The following is a 22480-nucleotide window of genomic DNA, read 5'->3' on the forward strand; positions in this document are numbered from 1 at the left end:
ACAAAATAGGGCAGTGGCTGGCATTTGATTACAGCACATCTTCAAAAGCTGATGCTAAACCTGAAGAACTTGAGATGGGGTTGATATTCTATCCTTACCATAGGTAGCGTGTTCCAGTGGCTAATCACCTCGACCACTAAAATTTATGGCTTATTTCTCATCTGAGTCTACCTGGCTGAGCTCCCAAGCACTGGCTGTTGCTACAGCTTCAGTTATCGAAGATCTTTTTAGTACCCAGAATATTGTAGCTACTGATAAGCTATAAAAATAAAATCCTAGAACAAAATATAGATTGAAGCAACTCTGAGAAGTCATCAAACCTCTCATTCTTCCCCAAGAAAGGATAAATGATAACTGTAACTTTCCTGACAGATGACGTTGAGGGATTTTTCTGTTTAGAAGTCAGAGAGTTTCAATGACAAGGCTACTGCACACAGTATTCAAAATGCAGGGAAACATGGATTTATTTAACAACATATAATGGTACTTTCTTTGCTATCTGTTCCTTTTCTAACAGTTCCTAATATGCTATTTATTTTTTTAACTGCTACAGAGCATCAAGCTGCATTTTTCACAGAATTACCTATCGCAATCACAAGATCTTATTACTGGTCAACTCAGAGACTACAATTTTATACATGAAGCAGGATTTATTTTCCCCACGTATATCACTTGACATGTAATTATACTGGATTTCATTTGCCATTTTAATTCCTGTTTACTCAGCCTCATAAAGCACTTCTGTGATTTTTTTTGTATTTGGCTCTCTCCTATATTAACCTGTATAACTTATGATCATGAGCATCACTTTACTTTTTGTTCCTTCTTCCAGATATTGGTTTTTTTGCTATACGTTGAACAGCACACATCCTTGAAGAACCCCACTGGTGACCTCCCTCCATTGTAAGAATCAACCATTTCTTCCCATCCTCTTTTATTAGCTTGGGGTTTTTGTTTGGATTTTTCCCCCCTAGTTATTCAGTCATACAAGAATTTTCTCTTTTGTCTTTTATCTTGTCTACTAAATACCTTTGTTGATGGACTGTCAATAATTTCCTGGAAGAGTAATCAGAGCATAGCTACACATACAAGGCCAAGCAAGTCAGCTCTCTGGTTCATTCCTATCTACCCTGATCACCTGTATTTTCTAAATGCCAGTTTGCTCCTAAGATTGACATGATCCGACTTGTGCCCACTGAAACAAAACCCCACTTCGCTCCAGGGACCTGGGACTAAAAAGCAGTATAGAAGAGTTTGGCTCCCTCCAGCCTGTACAGTTCATCATCACTCCTCCAGCAGCCTTTGCCACTCCAGCACAACCATCTACCCCAACACCACACCCGAGAGCATGCAACACATACATTTGATGCCATGTTCTAAAACCACTACTCTGATGGGTTACCACCATTATTTCAGACGTCACAAAAGAAAACCTGTTAAAATATTCACATTACAGAGCACAAGTGCAGCAAATGGTACGGCTCAATTCTATGCACGTGGATGTGGTTCGTCTACTGTGCAAGCCCTAGCCTAGATACTGCTGGATGCCTGGATATTGCATATGCAAGCCACCTCAACCAAGCTGGGTACATCCTCATGGCCAGAGATCACCCTGCTTAGAAGATGCATTTACCAATGTAGATTTACTTAATAGCTCACATCGACTGGATTCATATGTTGAGTCATAGGGTGGATGTCAAGAGGATGGGACAAGACTCTTCTCTATGGTGCCCTGCAACAGGACAAGGGGCAATGGACACAAACTGGAACACAGGAAGTTCCTTCTCATTATGAGGAAAAACTTCTTCACTCTGAGGGTGACAGAGCACTTGAACAGGCTGCCCAGAGAAGTTGCGGAGTCTCCTTCTGTGGAGATATTCAAACCCGCCTGGACACAATCCTGTGCAACCTGCTCTGGGTGATCCTGCTTTAACATGGGGGTTGGACTAGATGATCTTTAGAGGTCTCTTCCAACCCCTACTAATGTGTGATTCTGTGAGTCCTTCAGATAACTGAGTAACTGTGCAAGCGGATACAAAGTGATAGCAAAAGAATGCCACTAATGCTGCATTTCCATATTAAATACATAGTGATGATTTCTGAAGTTTAAAGTAATGGAAAATCTAGATGTAGCTCTGTAGAGCAAAACAGCATGGTTTTTTCCCAGGATTTGTACAAGCTCTGAAGTTTTGAATCAGGGTAACCATTTTTAATTTTTTCTACATTATTATGGGAACGGAAGCAGATTAGCGGCTTTCTTTCTGAGAAACTACTTATACTTTGAATTGAACTTGACGTGTTCTATTTAGAATGTTTTTCTTGCTTCATTTTACTAGAACATCAAATAGACTTTTCTTGGTCTTAAGAATTTTCATTTTAACTTTTCAGGAAAATGTAATGCTGTTCTAACACTGTATGAGATTTAACATTTTCAAATGATAAGTCAAAAAAATATCACTTGTTCTGAATTCTCAATATACACAGTGAGAAGATGCTACGGTTGGCCATCTTTCAGTATTACAGAAGATACTCACATGTAAATGGACCAAGTTAGGGAACTATTCCTTAGAGCTTCTAGCCATAACATGTTTGAAATCTAAAGCTAGATGATGCAGAGAAGAGAGAAGTCTCTAAAACACAATCAGATTTTCTTCTCTTCACATTATGTAAGTAGTAGTGTCCTCATTTGAAGAGCAGAAAATAAGCTTTCTGGATTCTCTACAAGAACCAGCTGATTAATTGGTTACAGTGAATTCTTAATACTCTCTTTGACTTCCCCCTTCCTTTCTGATACATAGAGTCATTTTAGGTTGTAATCTCCTCAAGAAAGGACTGTTGGTTATGGTTGTACACTGCGCAGGTGAGGGAACTGAGTGTGTAAAGTTCTATAGAAAAGAAGAAATTAAAAAGATGACAACTATTTCCCCCTTTCTCTCTTCTCCTTCTTTCTTCATAACATCCTAATTCCATACTTCTCTCATTACTTTTCTAAAGTTTGGCTCTTCAGGATTTATACTCTTCTGGTTTATTTGTTTTTTTAATCCATTCCCTAGTTGATTGCCTTGATCAGTGCAAAGACATAAGCTGATGTTTGGATATAGATCTTTCTGAAGATCTTTAATTGACATGGATATTTTTAATAATTTATGCCACTAGTGTAAGTGCTTTTGATCAGTTTTATAAGAGGAGCTGAGTTTTAAGAAGATGTAAAATGTTCGAGCCTGGGTGCATCTTCCCAAACCTGCTTGGCAGCATGCTCTGGTTCCAGTCGCATTAGGTACAACAGCAACTGCAAGGAGGGAAGCTGGGTATCAAAGAACTGTTTCAGCTAGGGAAGCAAATATGTAGTTAGAAGCAAGAACAAATCTATGATCATGATTTTTCCCCCCCCCCTGCTACCTCACCTGCTCTCTATTTAATTCAAAAAGTGTGATGTTCCTGAAAAGCAGCAATTTGAATTGTATTTTTTTTTTCCTTGTCACCCTCAGGCTCCAGTGACTGTTCTGGAATGGTGACATTGTCTAAGGCTTTAATATAACTTAGTCCCTTACTTTTAAAATATAAATATACATTATATACAGTTTATGTAAGTAAAAACTGTACACTGTCAATGTAGGTGTAATCATTGGAGCCGCCTAATTCCATTTAAAATAGCCATATTTGATGTTATGTCCTTTGACCATTATGGGACCAAATGTCCCTACCTCACAAGTAGACACTAGATATGGACATCTACAGTCTGAAAGACTGAACTTGAATCTCTCGCCCAAAATATTGTGTCATTTGCTTTTCCTGAGGTTATTCAGGACATGCTCCAGGGGATCAGCAGATATGAAAGAGGACGAACAGGACCAGCACCTCTCTGCAGAGGTAGGCCTGGGGGACAGACAGGACACCCCATGACAGACAGACAGCGCTGAACAGACACCTGTTATCCAGCTGAATCAAGCCCTGAATTTCATTCTAAGGATTTACTGTTAACACCTTTGCCTCTGGGAGGGTCACGCTGCACTATATCACTAACCTTTTTGTTCTTACACAGTTACCTTCTCTTCTCCTTGTGGTCCCTTTCTAACTTCGCACTGTTTCATCTTCCACGTTCTTGGCTTTTTTATCTCACAGAAACACAGCACAGAAAGAGGAAGCCAAATTAAAGTTCTTTAAACCAAAGGGCTCATTAATCTGTTTCACAGTAAGGACTAAGTGCAGTGAGTGCAAGAAGGGCTATATTTATATCTTAAATTATAATAAATACTCAAGAAAACATTATCTTTAAAAGAAAACAGCAGGTTTATGATCACCAGGTGCAAAAGAAAGAAATAAAGCCAGCTTAACGAACCATTAAATATAAAATGGAAATATTAAATGAAGAACTAAACCTTTCCCAAGGGGGTAATCGCTACAAAATTTCCTTAAATATTAGCTTCTCCCTAATAACACAATAAAAAAAAAGCCCTTGCATAAAAGAAATTACAGATTTTAATCCTCTACTCTGAAGGAAACCCTTAAATTAGATGGCTACTTCAATTTATTTTTAAAACAACAAGAGTAAGTCTTGAAGAATCAAGTCCCTCATGGGACTGATCAAAATTGAATTTGCAGTTTCCTCTACTATGCTCACAATCATTTACAATAAAATCAGAATGAGAAAGGGAAATTGTCTGTGGGGACCACTGAGCCAGGTAATAGCTTCAGTATAACACAGTCACACAGCAGAAAGCAAATTAAAATGTAAATAGAATTTTAATATGGTTGAACTAGGCCTTACTTTGCTTACAGGATTCTTGCTTGCAGCTTTTAAGTAACATATCAGGAGGGACAAAACTAAATACTCATTGGTGATAATCAGATATTTTACATTACCAGCAATTTGTTTAAAATAACATGAGGTTAAAACTGTGTTAGGCCAAAGCAAGAAAATTAGCTTACAAACTACTTACGTTTAAAATTGCCATGACATAATGGAAGCACAATGCAAAGCCATGCTGTAACTTAAAATTTCTATCCCCATTCTGTACATCTACAAACCTTGTAAATTATAACTACATTATCCCATCTTACAAATTACGAAGACCTTGTAGGTACAACATAAGGAATACTTCAAATATTTATTTTTTCAGATATCTAACAATAAATAAATATTTTACACATATATAATGCATTTTACACAAGAACAGAACAAAGACATGCTATACACCAGTATAAAAATAACACATTAATTTGATTTGAAAGAAATTTTCCCAGCCACATAATAAGCCTGATCCTGCAGAACATCTATGCTATACTTCGCAGAAGTTTATCTCACCCTAAACAAGGAGCCAGCCCATGGCTATCACAGTGATGGTAGTGGAGAGGAGAATCCATTGGAATTTAGATGCATCTCTCTTCATTCTTTAAAAGAATTTAATTACTTGGCTCCCATTCAGAACATAATTTCTTCTCTTTAAAGTCCTGGTGACCATACAGGATCCATTGAAAAGGACAATAAAATTGATGAGATACGGACAACTGAAAGTATATGCAGCCTAGATCTCATACGTGCCTTGAAAAACACTTGTTCTACAGCGATTCAGGCCTCAGGTGAAACTATGCCAGCACAGACTATATTTATAGATTATACAAACAATTAAAAATAGTCACTGGAGCAGCAGCATGCAACCTTCCTTTGTTGCAGATGAGTCCCCTAACCACTGAACTACAGAGCTAATTTTTCACTTTGCTTCTGTCCCAATGAATATTAAGTAGTTATACAGACCAGAACAGCTGCAACAGGGAAGTCTAAGGGTTATACACTGCAAAATATATAACCTAGAAAACAGCCAACTCTCAATGATCTGCTGTATTTTCAAACGCTATCCAAAAATCCTACATAAATGGCTACTCTACATGTGCTGAACAGCTGTGCAGCTGATCTACTGTAAATCTGTAGCATTCTGTATTGTGACCTGCTATGTATATGCATTTTAAATGCACTTGAATAGTGAATATTAATGTTCTCTTCTGAAACCCCAGAATCTGCAGATCTCTATCATGGCACTCTTCTAGTCTGCACAAACCTAAATTCAAGCCCTTAATGCAAGCTGAGATTTGCAGATTTATTAAAAATTGCCACTACTTGTATCAATGGCTCTTTTAAGATTCGAAGTACAGTTACCTACACCTGCTGATGACCTGTTTAATATTAGTAACAGTTTGTTTAATTACCACTGTTAAAATCACTATGCCACCTACTTCATCACATGACACAGACATACCTTTTGTGCTTCATTCCAGAAAAAAGAACAGAAAGAAAAGTAGATAATCACTTCCAATTTTGCATGTAAGCAAACTGCCACACGATAAGCAAAGGGATGAACAATAGACTTCACATTCCTTGCACAGAATCTACTTGCACGTTTCTACCTCTCTGGTAGGAGGGAAGCAGTTTGCTCCGAGCAGTAAGCCAGCTTTCATTTACTTCAGGATAAAAGCAATCACCTCCAAGTAGCTGATAAGTTGGAAACTCAAATATTAGCTTATTGCTCAATAACCTGCTTGTGTTCCCAGACCTTACTCACGCCCTTGAGCTACATTAGAGAGGGTGGCTGTAAGGTTCCAGAGAGTAGGGAAGTTCTGAGGGCTGTTACTTTGGTGTGTATAATATACACACTGGGGCACAGCTGCAGACACCTCTGTGTAGGTATCTAAATATTTGAAATTTAACTAAGTGTCCACGCTTTCATTATAGTCAAGGGTGACACCGAGCTCGGTTCAGCTGTCTAACCATAGCTCTCTAGTGATGTCTGACATGCCCTAAGGTGGCTGGCAATAACGTCGGATCTTTTTCTCCACAGGAGCAAAATTTACCTCCCAGGTGTATGTTTGCTGTACAGTTCTCTTTTTGCAGATTTCCTAGTTTAATTCTCTCTTTATTACACATCACCTACTTTTTAAAGTACAGGTGTAGTTATTTACAGGAAAAGTCAGTATTTGGTTTGTTAAATTTTGTAATAATGTATTTTAATGTTTATTTGATTAATTCCAATTCCATGCAATTCTACCCTCCCTCACTTTTCCTTTTTGCTGTTTTGACAAGATGGTTTTCTAATTTAAAAGGTCACTTAAAATGCAACCAGATTTACCCACTTTAGATGTAAACATACCTATCTTTAAAAATTCCAACTAAACCCAGTCAATTTTAGTTTACTTTTACCTCTCACAAAGCCTTTGAAAATGCAGTACATGATTCCATTTCTCCTAAACAGATGCAATTTGGAAAAAAAAAAAAAAGGTAAAAATAAGATTGTCTATATTGTAAAAACTGCAAAATTCCTTGAATTTCCTGTGTGGAATACGTAGTTCATAACAGCATAATTACTAAGTGTCTATTCAAGTGTCAGTGTACAGATTTAGTAGCTCTATACACAACAGTTCCATTGTAAGAATAATAAATAATGGAAAAAAAATTGTGTACAAAGTTTTGAAACAAATTCATGTTCTTTTGATACTGCAATATAGTATTCTAAATTTAAACCCAATCTGCAAGCATCTTTATGATTGAAGCACTCCATCCTGTTATGTTATAGTAGAGAACTGTGTTATCTGCTTGGAGAGAAATTAATGAAAAAACCTTTTTTGTTAGAGCATAGCACTCATAGATTAAGCTTAAAACTAGTTAAAACATTCAATTCCTTTAACCTTTCTTTGTAAAACACATTTTAAACTTGTTGTAAGGCTGAGAAAAGTCTGTTGAGCTGTCTAGTCTAATCCCTGGCCCCAGAGCAGAATCAGTCATATCTACAACATAATTCTTGGCAGCTGTTTTCTTGTCCAGCTTGTTTTAAGACCTGTGGACATGGAGACCCCCCGAAAGTTTAATCAAAAGCATTGTAATGTCATTGGAAAATATTTCCTCATATTGAGCCTATATTTTCTTAGCTACAGTATGAAACCATTGGGTTTTATCTACTAGATGACACGGTAGAGATAACTACTTTCTTCTATGCAGTTCTCGCTATGTTTTTGAAGAAATAGTATAATTCTTCCCTAGGTTTCTCATTTTAAAGGAACTAGGATTGTCCTTTTTTTTTTAAGTTAAATGTTTAGCTTTCAGAACATATTTTTGCTCTCTTTTTTCTAATTGGTCCATGCCTGTCTTCATGTAAACTACCCAAACCGAACATGGTTCTCCACTTTAACAGTGCAAACCGGGAAAGTTTCAGTTCACAAATCTCTGCTGTCTTTCTAAGAATCCTACAATGATAGTTGCCTGTGTCACAACAGCATGAAACTGCTGACTTCTGTCAGCTTTTGATCCATCATTACTCCCAGAACAGACCCACTGCAAGCTATCCCCCATCCTGTTATGTCTTCCACTGTTTCTCCCCAATTACACGTAGCACCCTTGCATTTGTTCCTACTGAACAACATGCTTCTCAGACTTTGTATACAACTGCTCAGGATTATTTTGAGTTCTGTCTTTCAACAAGACTTGATTTGCTGACATGTTGGGTTTGTTTTTTTTCATTTTCTTACCAGAGAGAATAAAAATAGTAAGTGAAAATGTTTCCACATGTACTTGGAAATCTTGGAAATCTAAAAAGTTATAGAAAATGCTATCTTTGAAACAACACTAAACATTCATTTGAAACCAATTTTGTACTGCTTTGTTCTGTCAGAGTTCAGTCTTCTTTCAAACTCCTACATTTTGCCAGCAATCAGCTTCCCAAAATTCTCAGAATAAGCAGGAAGCAGGCATCCACAGTTCTGTTAAAATACAAACTTTCTATAGCCACTGCTCACAAAGGAATGATGCTTTAAACTTGTACTTCACAGTTTTCTTCTAATGTATGAGTGCTACATAGGGTATAAAAATTCTAAATTATCATACTTCTACACTGATCACTGTATTACACAGACATAAACCAAAATAGTAATTAGCAGGATATTAACAAAAATATGATTATGAAAAAATCTTAATATTCACAGAGTATGTGAGTCTGAACAGTGTACCTACATCAGCATAATTGTAACTCAGGTATTACTGCAACTAGGAGAAATAAAATTAAGTGATGGTAAATAAACATAGGCTGAGACAAGAACCCATGAGCACAAACACACACTAAAAAAGCACAATTTAAGAAAAGACTGATGTGGTGAAAACTGTTATTACAGAAGCCCATTAAATCCCTGTGTATATATACCCCAGGAATGGCCATAGCACAGCATACATGTATGCAAATAAGTATCTAAAAGATAAGAATGAGATACAATGGAAGTAAATCCCTCTAGAATGATAAAAGACTTACTTGCAATACAGAAATGTAACTCAAGATTAATAATGATATTTTAAGTATTAATCTAAATCTCCAGATTTCTGCACTTACAACAGCCCCTTAATGCTGTGTTTTATGTATATACAGACATACCGAGTCCAATTCTAAGTTATACTAGAATACTGTTTATCCTGCTTTTGTATTATAAAGGAATCAAAATACCATCTAAATAGATGATTTCTGAAGCTAATAAGGTTTGTATAACAGCTTTGCTCCTTAGACCAACCAGTGGGTATAATCATTTTCCTGAGTTATGAAAATGCCCTACTTCCTCAGCCTACAGGAGAACATGACTGTAGCTGTGGGGAAGGTTTGCAGAGCAACACAGAATGAGGAGCGTTAACTCTGGTGAACCACAGACATTTTTGAAATGTCCCTCAGTACAAGAACAGAGGGACAATCAGGTCTCTTTATCTTGTCCACTTTTTCAACTTAATAGAATCATTCAGTTTCATTCAATTAATAGAAGCTGGGATTGACAGATATTTGGATTTTAGCTTATTTATATCACACTTAATATATAAAGGATTACGGAGCAGAGAAAGAGGAAAATGTTGGAACTTTAAAGTAGCTCTTCGCATTGCAAATTATCAAGAGGGCAATGTTCATTTGAAACCGTACGTGAGATACAGTAGCTCTTGCTGAAAAAGTTTTCTGATCTTCAAATCACTATTCAGAAAACTCCACAAATGGAAAACAATTGAATCAGTGCCAGGGTAGATTTAGTTTTAGAAGAATGAACAGATATTCCATTATTTCTTATGGCTTAGCTTGCTACCAGAGAAAGCAGCTCAGAAGATTTCAACACATTTTCTAGTTCACACAATTTATTTTAGCTACTGACTACAACTTTATCGTATTTAAAGGTAGTAATTGCACTGTGACCTCAAACAATACGATATAAGTTTGACTTCACTTAATTCTGGTCTAGGTTAAAGTAGGCATTCATCTGTTGCATAGCAATAATTTCACAGAAGAACATGAAACTGCATCATGAAAACCTGATTCAATGTACTCCAGAACTTACATCAGAAAGGCATTAGAGTTTTCCTGCATAGCAGTAAAAGTGTCAGGAAATGCTATATTGAAGAATGCAGTTTATTACCTCTTTCTTACACAAGCATACTTGCCAAGTCCACTGTTTTGGTGACAGGATGCCACATTCGTAAATGATTCACAGTTCCATATTTTTAAATCAATTATACAGTACCAGAGTTGCCAAATATAGCAGCACAAAGAAAAGTCCATTTGCTTTTAGACTCTACAACCTAATCATTATATCTAAATTTCCCAATCAACCAGACAAGCTGCTATCTTGTTCTATGTCTATATGTTCTATGATATATACAAGGATTGACCCTGATGGCACTTGTTCCTCTTTTGTTTGGAGGTATAGACAAGGGTCAGTGTGAACTTCGTAAAACATCCAAGAACTGTGCAAAAGGAGTGTGTGTGTGTAGGTCTACAGCATAAAAAATAAAAGGTTAAAAAAGCATTTGTTTTTATGGTTTCCACTACAATGGAGATGCTATGGCAATCCTTGTACAGCATTCACAATCTTTTTCTCAGTTATTATTAAGATAATAAATACTAAAAATTCAGAGATGTGCAAGAATGTTATCCTATCAAAATAACTGTCTTGAAAGACAATTATCATACAGCTTATGTTCTCTAGTCACCTTTCCCAAGGGAAGAATGACTTCTTGCTCTCCATAGTATATCTCCCACTTACCAGATTAATATCTTAGTTCATTTCACTCTCACCTATCCTTCTGTTCTCTCACCACTTCTTGAAGGTATTAAAAAGAAACAAGATTCACAGTGAAAAAGAAAATACACACTCTGAAACACCCTGAAATGTAAGGAAAAAACTCTAACGGTACTTGCTAGGAAGCAGTACACAAAAGGTGCAATTTGCACCATGTAGCTTGACATGTCCTGAGAGACATGGAATTTTTGGAACATTTTAAAGTTGTCAGTAGAGAGTTACTGTCAGCAGGCAGCACTTACCACAATACAGAACCACAGGATTTTAACAAACATTAAAAGGTAACAAAGATATGTCTTTTAGAATATACATTTAATATACATATATATTTTTACTCTCATGTAAAGATACATGCACACACATATAGTTAATAGACAGAGATGCCTCATTTCACGAACAACGTCAGTCATACCAAAGTACTTATTACTTATCCTGAAATACTCAGCATCTCTAGATTGCATTTAATACAGAGAGAAAACACACCTCTGAAGACCTCCAGAGGCAGACACAGATTACTTATTTTAACTGCCTACCTCTTTCTACCAAATATATACGCAACTCCAAGAAAACACTAGCTATTTGATCTGTTTGCATCCAGTCCACCTCTTCTAGGCCAAGGCATCCATCCTCAACAGACTTCGAAAAGAGGCAGGTGACAGCAGTGGCAAAGTCCACGACACCTGCTCCCCTCTGTACACCCCCCAGCAATCCCCTCCACGCTTTCTGCGTAACTGCTGAGACGCCTGCCCAGTGGCCAAAGTAGCAGGAGAGGTAATTGCACTTCTAGCTGCACGGCCCAGCCTCCCCTAAATGGAAAGATTTGGGGGTGAAGGCTGGGATAGGCACGCTGTCATACAGTAACTTAGATTGGAAAGGACCTTCAGGAGGGCTCCAGACCAAACTCCTGCTCAAAGCAGGGTCAAAACTGAATTCAGACCAGATATAATGTCTTATGTTCCTAGAGTTCAAACCCCATCTTTTTATGGTTTCTGAATCTGAAATCATTTAGCTTGAATTCTAGTTAGCAACGGTAGCAAGTCTTCAAAAATGAGTGGTATGTTCAACAGCATGTTTTTCCACAAATAACTACTTCAAGGTTAAACAAGGTTTTAAATCTAAATAATACCGTAAACCACAGAATATTCTCTCTCAATTATACTTCTTTACATAAAAAGAAATGAAAGACAAAAGTACTACAGCATGTACTTCAGAATATATGAAGTGTATAACATATATAAAATATATATAATTTAAAGTATATGCTTTGAAAAATATTTGTTTAAAAGCAAATGATGAAAGCAAGCCAGTGGGAGAACTAATTAGTGTCAGGTACATATTTGGGAAGGATGGCTTGCATTCCTGCAACAAGAACTGCTCATACTTGTTTCACAAAAAAAATTTAAAACTGTAATTCTCAAGCAGCCCATTCCTCTATAGGGAGGATATATCATCACTGGGCTACAGAGGCAGGGTCCTTTCTTTGGGTCAGTGCTTCTTGAATTCCTTTCTACCCTGTAAAATGGCATTGCTGGGAGAGTGCAAAGTGCCAGTGTCCCACATGAGCCTCTGAATTGGCGTTTCGGGCACCCTCCTGAACTGGTAGGTGATACAATTTGAATCCTTCCAAGTTGCGAAGGGCCTAGAACACACATCCTGAATAACTGCTCAGATTGTACCCAAGGGAAACACAACCTTGTGCAAAGGCATGTGTGCCTCCCTGTGTTTCAGGGAGAACTCACCAACGGGGGAGATGCACACTGCATGCGTGCTGACTGAGCCTCTCAGGACATAAAAGCAACAGAAATGTAGTTTCTGGGTCCTGATTTCACTTAGCTTCACTTAAATGTCCCTTAAATCCCATTCTTGTGAAGACTGAGAAATCTTGGGATTGCACAAGTATGTTATCTAGATACCTAAGGGGGTTTTTGTGCATTTTTTTTTTCCTGGGGGTGGGGGAAAGGAGGAGGTGTTAAAACACCAAGACAGAGAGTATAGTCCTCACTTAAGGAATGGACAGTTGATTACTGAGCTCTACAGAGTCCACAGCCCTAGGTCAGCAAAGCAATACAACATATTACACTATTATGGTGCAAAAAAGAGAGCTAATACACAGAAGTTGGAAGGAAGGATAAAGGCAGAAGAGATAGAGGGAGAGATTTCTTTGCACATTTTACCAATGATCTCCTGATCATGACACCTATTGACAGCTGTGTTAGGCAGACTAAATGGCAAAGCTCCCAGAAGCACAGGGCGACTGCAACTTGTTTTTAACATTAGACAGCCTAAATTTCAAAAAGTGAAGGCTTTAGGACCCCAGAGTCAACTTTGTTGCCCATTTTATGACTGTAGGCAGTTGTTTCAATTCTGCTAATCATTTTAGCTTCACGGGTTAAAAAACAAGAGAGTCACCAAAAGGAAAACTTCCTACGCCTGTACAAAGTTACCATCCTGTCCAATCAAGTGCTCATTAAGGCCATAAGTACACATTCATAGACAAATGACTGTAGGGCTTTGTCCTCAACACGTGAGCTCTATATCCCTTTCTATCACATACAACCTCATATTACCACTATTTCTCACATCTTCCCAGCACCTAACCAATTTCTGCCTTAACTTATGCCTTACTAATTCAGAGAAAACGGAATAGTATGCAGGGTGATTGATAAAAGGCAATCCCACCACCAGCCCAAATAGCTATTAACTTATCAGATAGCTTCCTATTGTGCATCAGAGCAACTGTCACTCAACCTCCGATTTTTTTAAAAATTATTTTTAGAAACTCATAGAATTTTTTTAGAAACTCAAAAGCTTACAAAACTAGATCCCAAAAATGAACCTCAAAAACAAACTGTCCAAGTATTTCTATTGGAACAAGCCAGAGAAAATGGTGGTTGGAAATACTGGAATAACAAAATCTCTCTTTGTAGCACTCCAGACAATAATTTTGCATTTTAGCATTGTCCAAATAGAGAACTTCAAGAGGTGCACCAAGTTTACAATTCAAATCAAAGCTTCTTACTAAATCAGTTTCTTACTCTTTCTCAAATATAATTTTTTAAAAGTTATAAATTCCAAAAGCAATGCAGTTTCTAATCACCTGTATGATTTAATACTCCTTCTTTGAAATCATGAAAGCATAGGGAGAAACTAAAAAAATAACAGATAACTTATTACATGCATAAACTAATCTAAGATGAAAATCAAGAAAAGTATGAACAAGTTTGGAAACAAAAAGCAGGAAGCCTTACCTTGAAAAGCAGCTGCATTACGAGATATTAAAAATTTTAATGTAGCGCTTGATGTTTGAAGCACTTGCTGCATATCTTGCTTTGCTGCCATCTGATATCTTTCTTCCATCTTTTTGGTACAGCATGTTGGATTTTTAGAAGTACAAACCTGGAGATCAACCCCTAGAGAAAGAGATAATTACATCGATTACTACAAAACAGAAGTACACACTACACAAATACAGAGAAAACAGTTACTTTTTTTTTTATTATTATACACAGGTACAGACACATAAAAGACATACCCAAAGCTTTAAAGACATCTGGTCTTGTTAAACAAAAAATAGAAGGGGATACTAACTAAAATTCTGTGGGAAGAGAACACTTATTACAGTTAATTAAGGTAATATTATATAATTTCCCTGACACTGTAATCTTATTCCAACTGTGAATATTGCTAAGTAACGTTGGTAAAATACATCGAATATGCATTGTACATCATTGTAGATGCCCCTCCCTGGAAGTGTTCAAGGCCAGGTTGGATGGGGCTTTGGGCAACGTGGTCTAGTGGAGGGTGTTGCGACCCGTGGCAGGGGGGTTGGAACTAGACGATCTTTGAGGTCCCTTCCAACCCAAACCATTCTATGATTCTATGATCATCTAGAATACTGAACTGCTGGGCCAGCTCGTAGCTAGCACTCTTGTTCTCCTCTAAATCTTGAACTGGAAAGAGGTAACTACTGCTAAATATTACAAACACACCAGTGTAAAGCCCATTCCTGACAGGTTTATAACGAATACTTTCATATTAACTTTCATATGTCCTAAGTTCCAGTCTAATCTCTCTTACTGTATCTTTCTCTAATGTCTAACATTCCCATGCGTCTGTCACGCCAATTCACTACTTCACTAACAGGTCAGGAAATGTTCCTAGAAAGGAATACCTTTTCAAATTTTGAGCACGCTGAAATTCAAGATGGGCAATTCAGCACTGTTATAACAGCTGTCTGATTCATATTATTTTTATAACCGGAGCATAATCAAGCATGAAAATACCATACTCACTTCCTTGTTATCATGTGGTATTTAAAATCTTTTTTACACTGTATCTAAATAATGCTTTCTGAAATGACGAAACAAACATTTCATGAAACAAGAAAGATGTGAGAATTTAAATTACACTAATACATTTATTACATAAATTTAACAGTCCAATCTAAATTCTGTTCTCAGATACACTGTGTCACTGACTGATATCACAAGACTTCTAGCAAACATAGTGAGAAACTTTTTAATCTGCTCTGTAGACTAAATTCTAATTCTGTGGTTGTGCATATATGCATCACTCTCTTCTTCATAACAGGTAAAAAGGGAAGATTGTGATCAGAACAAAAAAAGTAAGAAATTCGAAAGTCAAAACTCAAATCCACATTGCCCTTGCCTCTATACTCACTTTTACAGCACCTCTTTGTACTTAACCTTTTTATTTCCCTACTGCTAAACCCACAAGATTTAACATTCCTTTTAAATCTATTTTTTCCCTATTTTTCTTTGATAAATCATTCTAACGTAGCATGAATATAGTTATGGGGAAAGGGAGGCCTTAAATATTTTGCACCCTAAATGTTTCCTTAGTTATCTTATGTAAACTGTTTTAAATAATTTATTCCAGAAAGCTAATAAAGAAAAGTAAAGCAACTGAGGGGTGGATTGTAGCATTCTGGAAGAATGGCAAAAAGTTTAAATTCATTATATCAAACTTATGTCCCTTTGTCTATGTGTTGGTTGAAGCAATCTTAATGAAGGGATTCCTGGCCCTGGAACTTCGTTTCAGCTACACAATGGGAAAAAATGTTATTTACATACAGCAATCCCAATTCTGAAGCAGGAACACACTGTGTCATATTTAGACAGGTAGAAAAGATCCAGAAGATTCCTTAGAAATCACATTTAGAAAAGCACGAGACCAAAATGAATAAGTAAATGGTATGGACCATTAAAAAAAAAGGATTTTATCTGAGTCCTGGATGAGCACTCGTCTCTACAATGCTACACAGAAGTAATTTGATTCCCATGACGAACAAATTTCCCTTTGTAATTGTAGATAATACGGTCTCAGATTTGCTGAACATTTCCTTCTGGCATCAGTGGTTTCCATCTTCACAATTCCTTGTCCCTCCATTCAAAAGCAGGTGTGATGGAGGATACATTTGAACCTTCAGTATTAAATAGTATAGAATTTCTCTTAATTTTTAAAGGATCTTTTCTGCTTCATGCTTTAGGTCATATGATACAAGTTTTCAGGCAAAACTAATTCATTTTGATGAGAAGTGCTGCTCAGGAATTGATATAATTCCACATTTATGAAGACAAAAGTTTGACTCCATATACACAAGAACAGTTTACTGCCCATGGCAAAAAATGCATGCCTTGAAATAAATCCATTTCACAGCCATAAGCAGCAGTAAATATCATTATGCTAAAGAAAAAGCAGTAGATACTTGAAGAAATCCTACTACCATATAGAATTCACAAATCTGAGACTGCCTTCATGGTAGTATGCAAAAGGAAGAATGTAACCTCTGGATGTGAAAATGAACTAAGGCAAGCAATATCTGGGTAAATCCCTCTGAAGTGGTTTCCAGTAACAGTTTAACACAGAGTGATTAGCACACCTACAAGCCACAGTCCAGGAAGCTGAACACCTTCACTATCACAAGAGAAAGTTAAAACTCTATTCTAATGCAGGTATGAATCACTGAGCTTCTCTGAGTATTAAGAAATTTTATTTCTTAAGTGTTATGCTATTGCTACAAGGTATCTTTTTCCTCCTACAGCTTGATGGTTTTGAAGGCTGTTTATCCCCATCACTTATTTAAAAATAGAATTTCCATGTTCTTCAGTTTCACATTTTTACAATTTACAAACTAAGTAATTTCTCCTGGCCGGCTGCCTTTACAAATCTATTGCTGTGTGAAAACTTTAATATTCTATCCTCCAATACTCCAATTCAGCCAAAGAATGAAGATAAAGCTGCAGAATTAAGGTGGTCTATTAAATTATCTATTTATTAGCTACTCTGGTATTTGTTATGCATGCCAAAGAAAGTGCTTAGTGTCAGAGCCAGTCTTCAACAAAGTTGCTTGCCTCCAAGCAACATTATTGAGCATCTTAAAATAATGTTTATTATGAGTATTAAAAATACAATTCATCAGTGCTCTACAACCTCAGAATCCACGTAACTACCTATATACAGCCTCCCTCGCCTCCCTCTCCACTGCACGCCCTATGTTTCCCCAAGCCAGATTTCAGTCCTCTGACCCCACCGACTCCAGCCTCCCAGTCCATACCAGCTCTCCAAACCGAGCCCCCTGCACTGCTGACCATCCCCACCTTCCCACAGCATTCCCACATTCCCAGTCCTGGGCACCACCACTCCACCCCCAAAATACTGAAGACTCCTCTCCTCTCATCCCACTTCTTCTCACAAAATAATGGCATGCCCTACAACAGTCCAGATCGCAGCCCAGGATGAAACAAAGCTGACGTAGAAACCACTACATCACACCAGAGTGTGACATAATGCAGACGAGCTGCTCCAGGCACGGGCTCCTCTGCAGAGAGCAATTGCTGCAGTGCAGCTACAACTCAGGAAAAAGCGGGGAAGGAGCAGCAGCGGGACGGGACCAAGTCACGGGACCCCAAGCAACCACTTCAGATGTTTGTGCTCAAAGCTGGCCATATCTAGGATTTAAAACAGGCAAAGCCGGAACGTGAACTACATGAAAGTTTGTTTTTGTCAACCTATAGCTGTAGCTCTTACGACACTTGTTTAAAAGTCAGATCTTTTTAATCAAGGCAGTGGTGATGGCTTCAGCAAACTTTGGTTCTGGAAAGAGAAGAGATTAGTGGTGCACGACTCAAATCAAGAAATGTAAGGATTAAAGCTATGTTAATACTACCTGTTCCAGAGGTGAGTTATGCTGCATGTATGTAAAACACATATAACTTCAGGTGCAATAACTAATGCAAAACATGTCTATGTTGACATTGTTTAGGGAAATAAAACACTGCAAGTTTTCTATTAATCCTTTTAAATGCTCTTGCTTGTGATTAGATACGTTTGCTGTCATACTGAATACTAATTAATTTAAATATTAGCTATAGTAAATAAGAATTTAAAAATAACATACTGTTAAAACAGCAAGCAGCAAACTGGACTAATATACCACCCACCTACAAACAAATTACAGAAATGACAAATAAGCCTGCAGCAATATTTACTCATTATACCAGAAAGGTCTAACCACAGGTATGACACACGGATCTCTCTCTCCCATTTTATTTTCTTTTTAATTCTCAAAAAGTTTATCACACAAAGAATATCATGGTATGAGAAAAGCCAAGGTATAGTCTGTAGTATGCCAGCAGCAATACACCTGACAAACAAAAGGAGAAAAAATGTTTATACTGATAGCAATATTCACAGTATTGCATTACAACAGCCTTTTTTTCCTTTTTGGTTACTGAATATTATCTTCTGCTTGTAAAAAAACCCAACTCACTACTGTTGAAAAAAGGCAGGAGCTATCTAGTCATGTAACAGACACTGTAAAAGAGAGGAACCATGTTATTAAGTTGTTTGGACACATTTCAATGCCATGCCAATTTCAAACTTACTGTATTCTTTATTCCCCTACATATGTTCTTTAGGCTCTTTTCTGAAAAGGAAAGGGTTTATTTATGTTTATTTAAAAAAAAATTAAAATAATTTGTTTTAATTATTTGTGCATGTACTTTCTCTTTACTAACCTTCAAATAAATCAGCAGAGAGCTCAGAAAGAATTAGCCATATAACCAGATCTATCAGTGTTTGTCTATTGGCCTCACGCTGACAAACCAAGCAGTTTTACAATTCTTCGCAGTACTTGTTTTTTCTTAAAACTCCAGTTCTGCTGTTCCAGGAAAGTCTTTTATCTTCATAAAGAAGTTTCTAGCCAGCATGACTTATGAAGAAAGAGCGCAGGGGGGGACAGAGGTCACTTGTGATACTACAAATCTAAGACAGATTTTTGAATCCACATGCATGAATTTTGAGGTGTCTGGTACATCATTATTAATACTGCTGGTCAAACTTACACTTGGTAACTAATGTATCCATTAATTTAAGTACAGCTGAATTGGGACTCCACAATGGAAATATCCTATTAAGAGAATATTTTTGTCCTATAAGATGGCCTCAAGAAATAGAAGCTGAACAGTTAGGCACAAATTCATCATTTCATCAATTGATCTAATCAGACTAACATCTGGATTAAAGTATAAACTCCTGTGTTGCTGAACCTCTAGGCCTATTAGAAATTCTACTGTGTGATAAGTGTTAAACTCATGTCTGACCTTGCCCAAAGCCCGTCTTTGTCAAGAAACATGTCCAGCACCTACTTCAGAGACTGACACCGAAGCCCACTCAGAACAACCCTGAGCTTGGCTTTCCCTCAAAGCTGCATCAGTTACAAATTATTTCAATTCTAGATATCCAGAAGATAACCCACTGGTCCTATACTATTTTAAAAATGGTCTCTCCACTCTTCTTGCAATGTACTCCTTCAGTTGACCATTAGCACTGAGATTCCTCATGACAGCTTTGGCTTCCAAACACTTTTATTCTAGCAGACGCTGAAAGCAATCATTCTCAACAAGCTTCTCTCACTTTCAATTTCACAAAGCAGCCTGAGAACCCCGATTCACTCATCTCATGTACCTCTCTCTCATAAATATTTAATATAATTATATATTTATATAAAAATACAAATATGTATTTTCTAGCACAATTGTCAGTAATTTTCCTATTTCTTGATTTCATACTTTTTAAACTTAATATGCCTAACCATCTTTATTTTAAGTACGATTATAAGAGCCCAACAAATCTACCTGAATAAGAAACACAGCAGTAGTTTAAACTAGAATTAAATGACGAAGAGGAGGATAAATTAATCTAGATTAATTTTACTAAGCATTGTCTACATTAGGACTTTCTTGTGTTCTTCTTCACAAGCTGAAAATATGATTATGAAGAAAACAGAACTATGCAGCATCACACTGAAGACTCACGCACTCCGCTACACTTTTCACAACTCGCTTCTCTGCAGTGATGGAGTGTCCAATATACATCGGACATCCAGTGGTGAACTTAGACAAAAAAGTCTGTATATTAATACAGAATACATTTTCAAGGCCACAGAATTAATGAAGCACAGAAAGACTTAAAAGCAGAAAAAATTTGAAGGTTTGACTGTTAATTTGCGGGTGGAATATAATGAATACACTCAGGTCTGTTTCTCATGGCTAGTTTAGCTATTTTAGCAATGCTGAAGTGAAAAGCATTAAGAATCAGAAGGATAATTTAAAAATTTAAATTAAACACTTTTTTTATCAACATCGTCAACAAGAATTTAGATTTTCTAGCTGTTCTCAGGGGAACATACACAGAGACCAATCACAGTCTTTATTGACAATAGTTTTAAACTAGGTCTATGACCTTAAATATTAGTCTGAAATATCAAGTATATGTTTTTTAGAGCATCACAGAAGTGTTTCCATGGTATTGAAAGTATTACAAACAACTATCTGACTTTCTCTATAACATATGCCATTGGTTTGTTAAATGAAGAAGTGAGGTTTGTAAATGGCTGAAGTTTGATCCAAATAGAGCAAGGACAATGCCCTTCCTTTGCTTCTCTTCATTTATGACACCTGTAAACATGCTCTGCTTTTTTTTCTGTTCTGTAGGGTTTTTTTGGTGTGTATGTGTGGCAGGAATCAGCTGTATGAGACTGGCAGTTAGCTAAATTGCTTCAACTGTTACTGAAGAGCCAGAGTAAAATTTTTGGCTTGCTGCCCCTTAGAGAAAAGGATGGCAACAGCCACAAGGCAAGAAGGACAACACAACAAAAACCAACTAATGAAGCAACCCTTCAAAGTACGCAGAGTGCTCATGTGAAGCTGGTAATTCGTAACTTGTGATGCAACTGCTGCTTTTTTTCCTGCTTTGAGTTGTGTGCAGAAGGGCAATGCACAGTAATCAGAGCACATCAGCAGAGAAAAGGAGCTCCTGAATTCTAACCTTGTCAGCACCACAGTGGTGGGATCTCATGGTAATTTCATTCGTGATTTCTTCAGGAAGTACAGATTCTGTTGTTAGGTAATTACTGAGGTGGGCTCTCTCTGGGCCTGGGCACATCTCAGCAATAGCACTTGCCAGATATGACGTCCTCACAGGCATGCTGGCTGTGCCTCAGCTCCACGCTGTGCTCTGGGCACTTGATGTGCCCCTCCAGCACGGGGGTAAGAAGATTCACCCATGCAGGCTACGAGGGAGCTGGGGCAGACACCAGCCTGTGGGCGAACAGAACTGTGGCGTCCTGCCACGCAGTTTTCACACAGCCTGTCTGTTTCCCCTCTCTCCTTGTGTAATTTCAGGAATACCATACACTTTGGTTTAGTTGTTATTGTAGTGAAGATTAATTCCACTGATGTTAAAAAGGGGAAAGTGCTATAGCTGTTTAGCTTCTAGCATTGATTAAAGTCAGTGACTTTAAATAAACACAGAGATATCATGCTTTGCCCCGAACCTCTTCCCTGAAAATGTAAAATGTTAAACTGTATATCCTCCTGATTGGCTTTAGGCTCTAGATTTCCTGATCAAAATTGATTTTTCTTGGTTTTGACCTTCATTTGAGAACACATTTATCACAGAAAAATCATTATGTTTAACTCAATTCTATTCCTAGTGCAGAATAAAAAGAGAAAAAAAAAAAGAATGCCATGTTTTCCTGATGCTGTCCTCAACTGTAACATACACCATTTCGTTTTACTAACAACACAAAAGCATTCACATTTTACAGGGCTGAATCAGATTGGTTAATAAACTTTTAGAGAGTTTTTTTTCTTTTAATTAAAAGGTACAGATTTCTTGAAAATGCAATTTTTATCAACTTTTACCTAAAAGAGAACAAGCAAAGCACAATTTAGGCAATAAGTGACATGTTATAATTTAATACAGTTTATGATTATTTAAAATGAATTTCATGTATTCCTTTTCCTGTGACCTATTTATTAATTTAAATATGTGACCATTCACCATTCCTGCTGGGTGGTCAGGCTACGCCGGT

General features: G+C 37.1%; 1 protein-coding gene across 4 annotated transcripts in view; it reads right to left on the minus strand.

The window, feature by feature from the left end:
• GPC5 (glypican 5) overlaps positions 1-22480 on the minus strand; it is an 806281-nt gene that overhangs the window by 740479 nt on the left and 43322 nt on the right. For all 4 annotated transcript variants that reach the window (XM_054839901.1, XM_054839880.1, XM_054839871.1 and 1 more), the window contains one exon: positions 14331-14492. In XM_054839901.1, coding sequence (XP_054695876.1) covers positions 14331-14439 — 109 coding nt within the window. In that variant the 5' untranslated portion in view covers positions 14440-14492. The remainder of the gene's footprint in view (positions 1-14330; positions 14493-22480) is intronic.

This window comes from Grus americana, chromosome 1 (assembly GCF_028858705.1).
Source record: "Grus americana isolate bGruAme1 chromosome 1, bGruAme1.mat, whole genome shotgun sequence".
Taxonomy (NCBI): Eukaryota; Metazoa; Chordata; class Aves; order Gruiformes; family Gruidae; genus Grus; species Grus americana.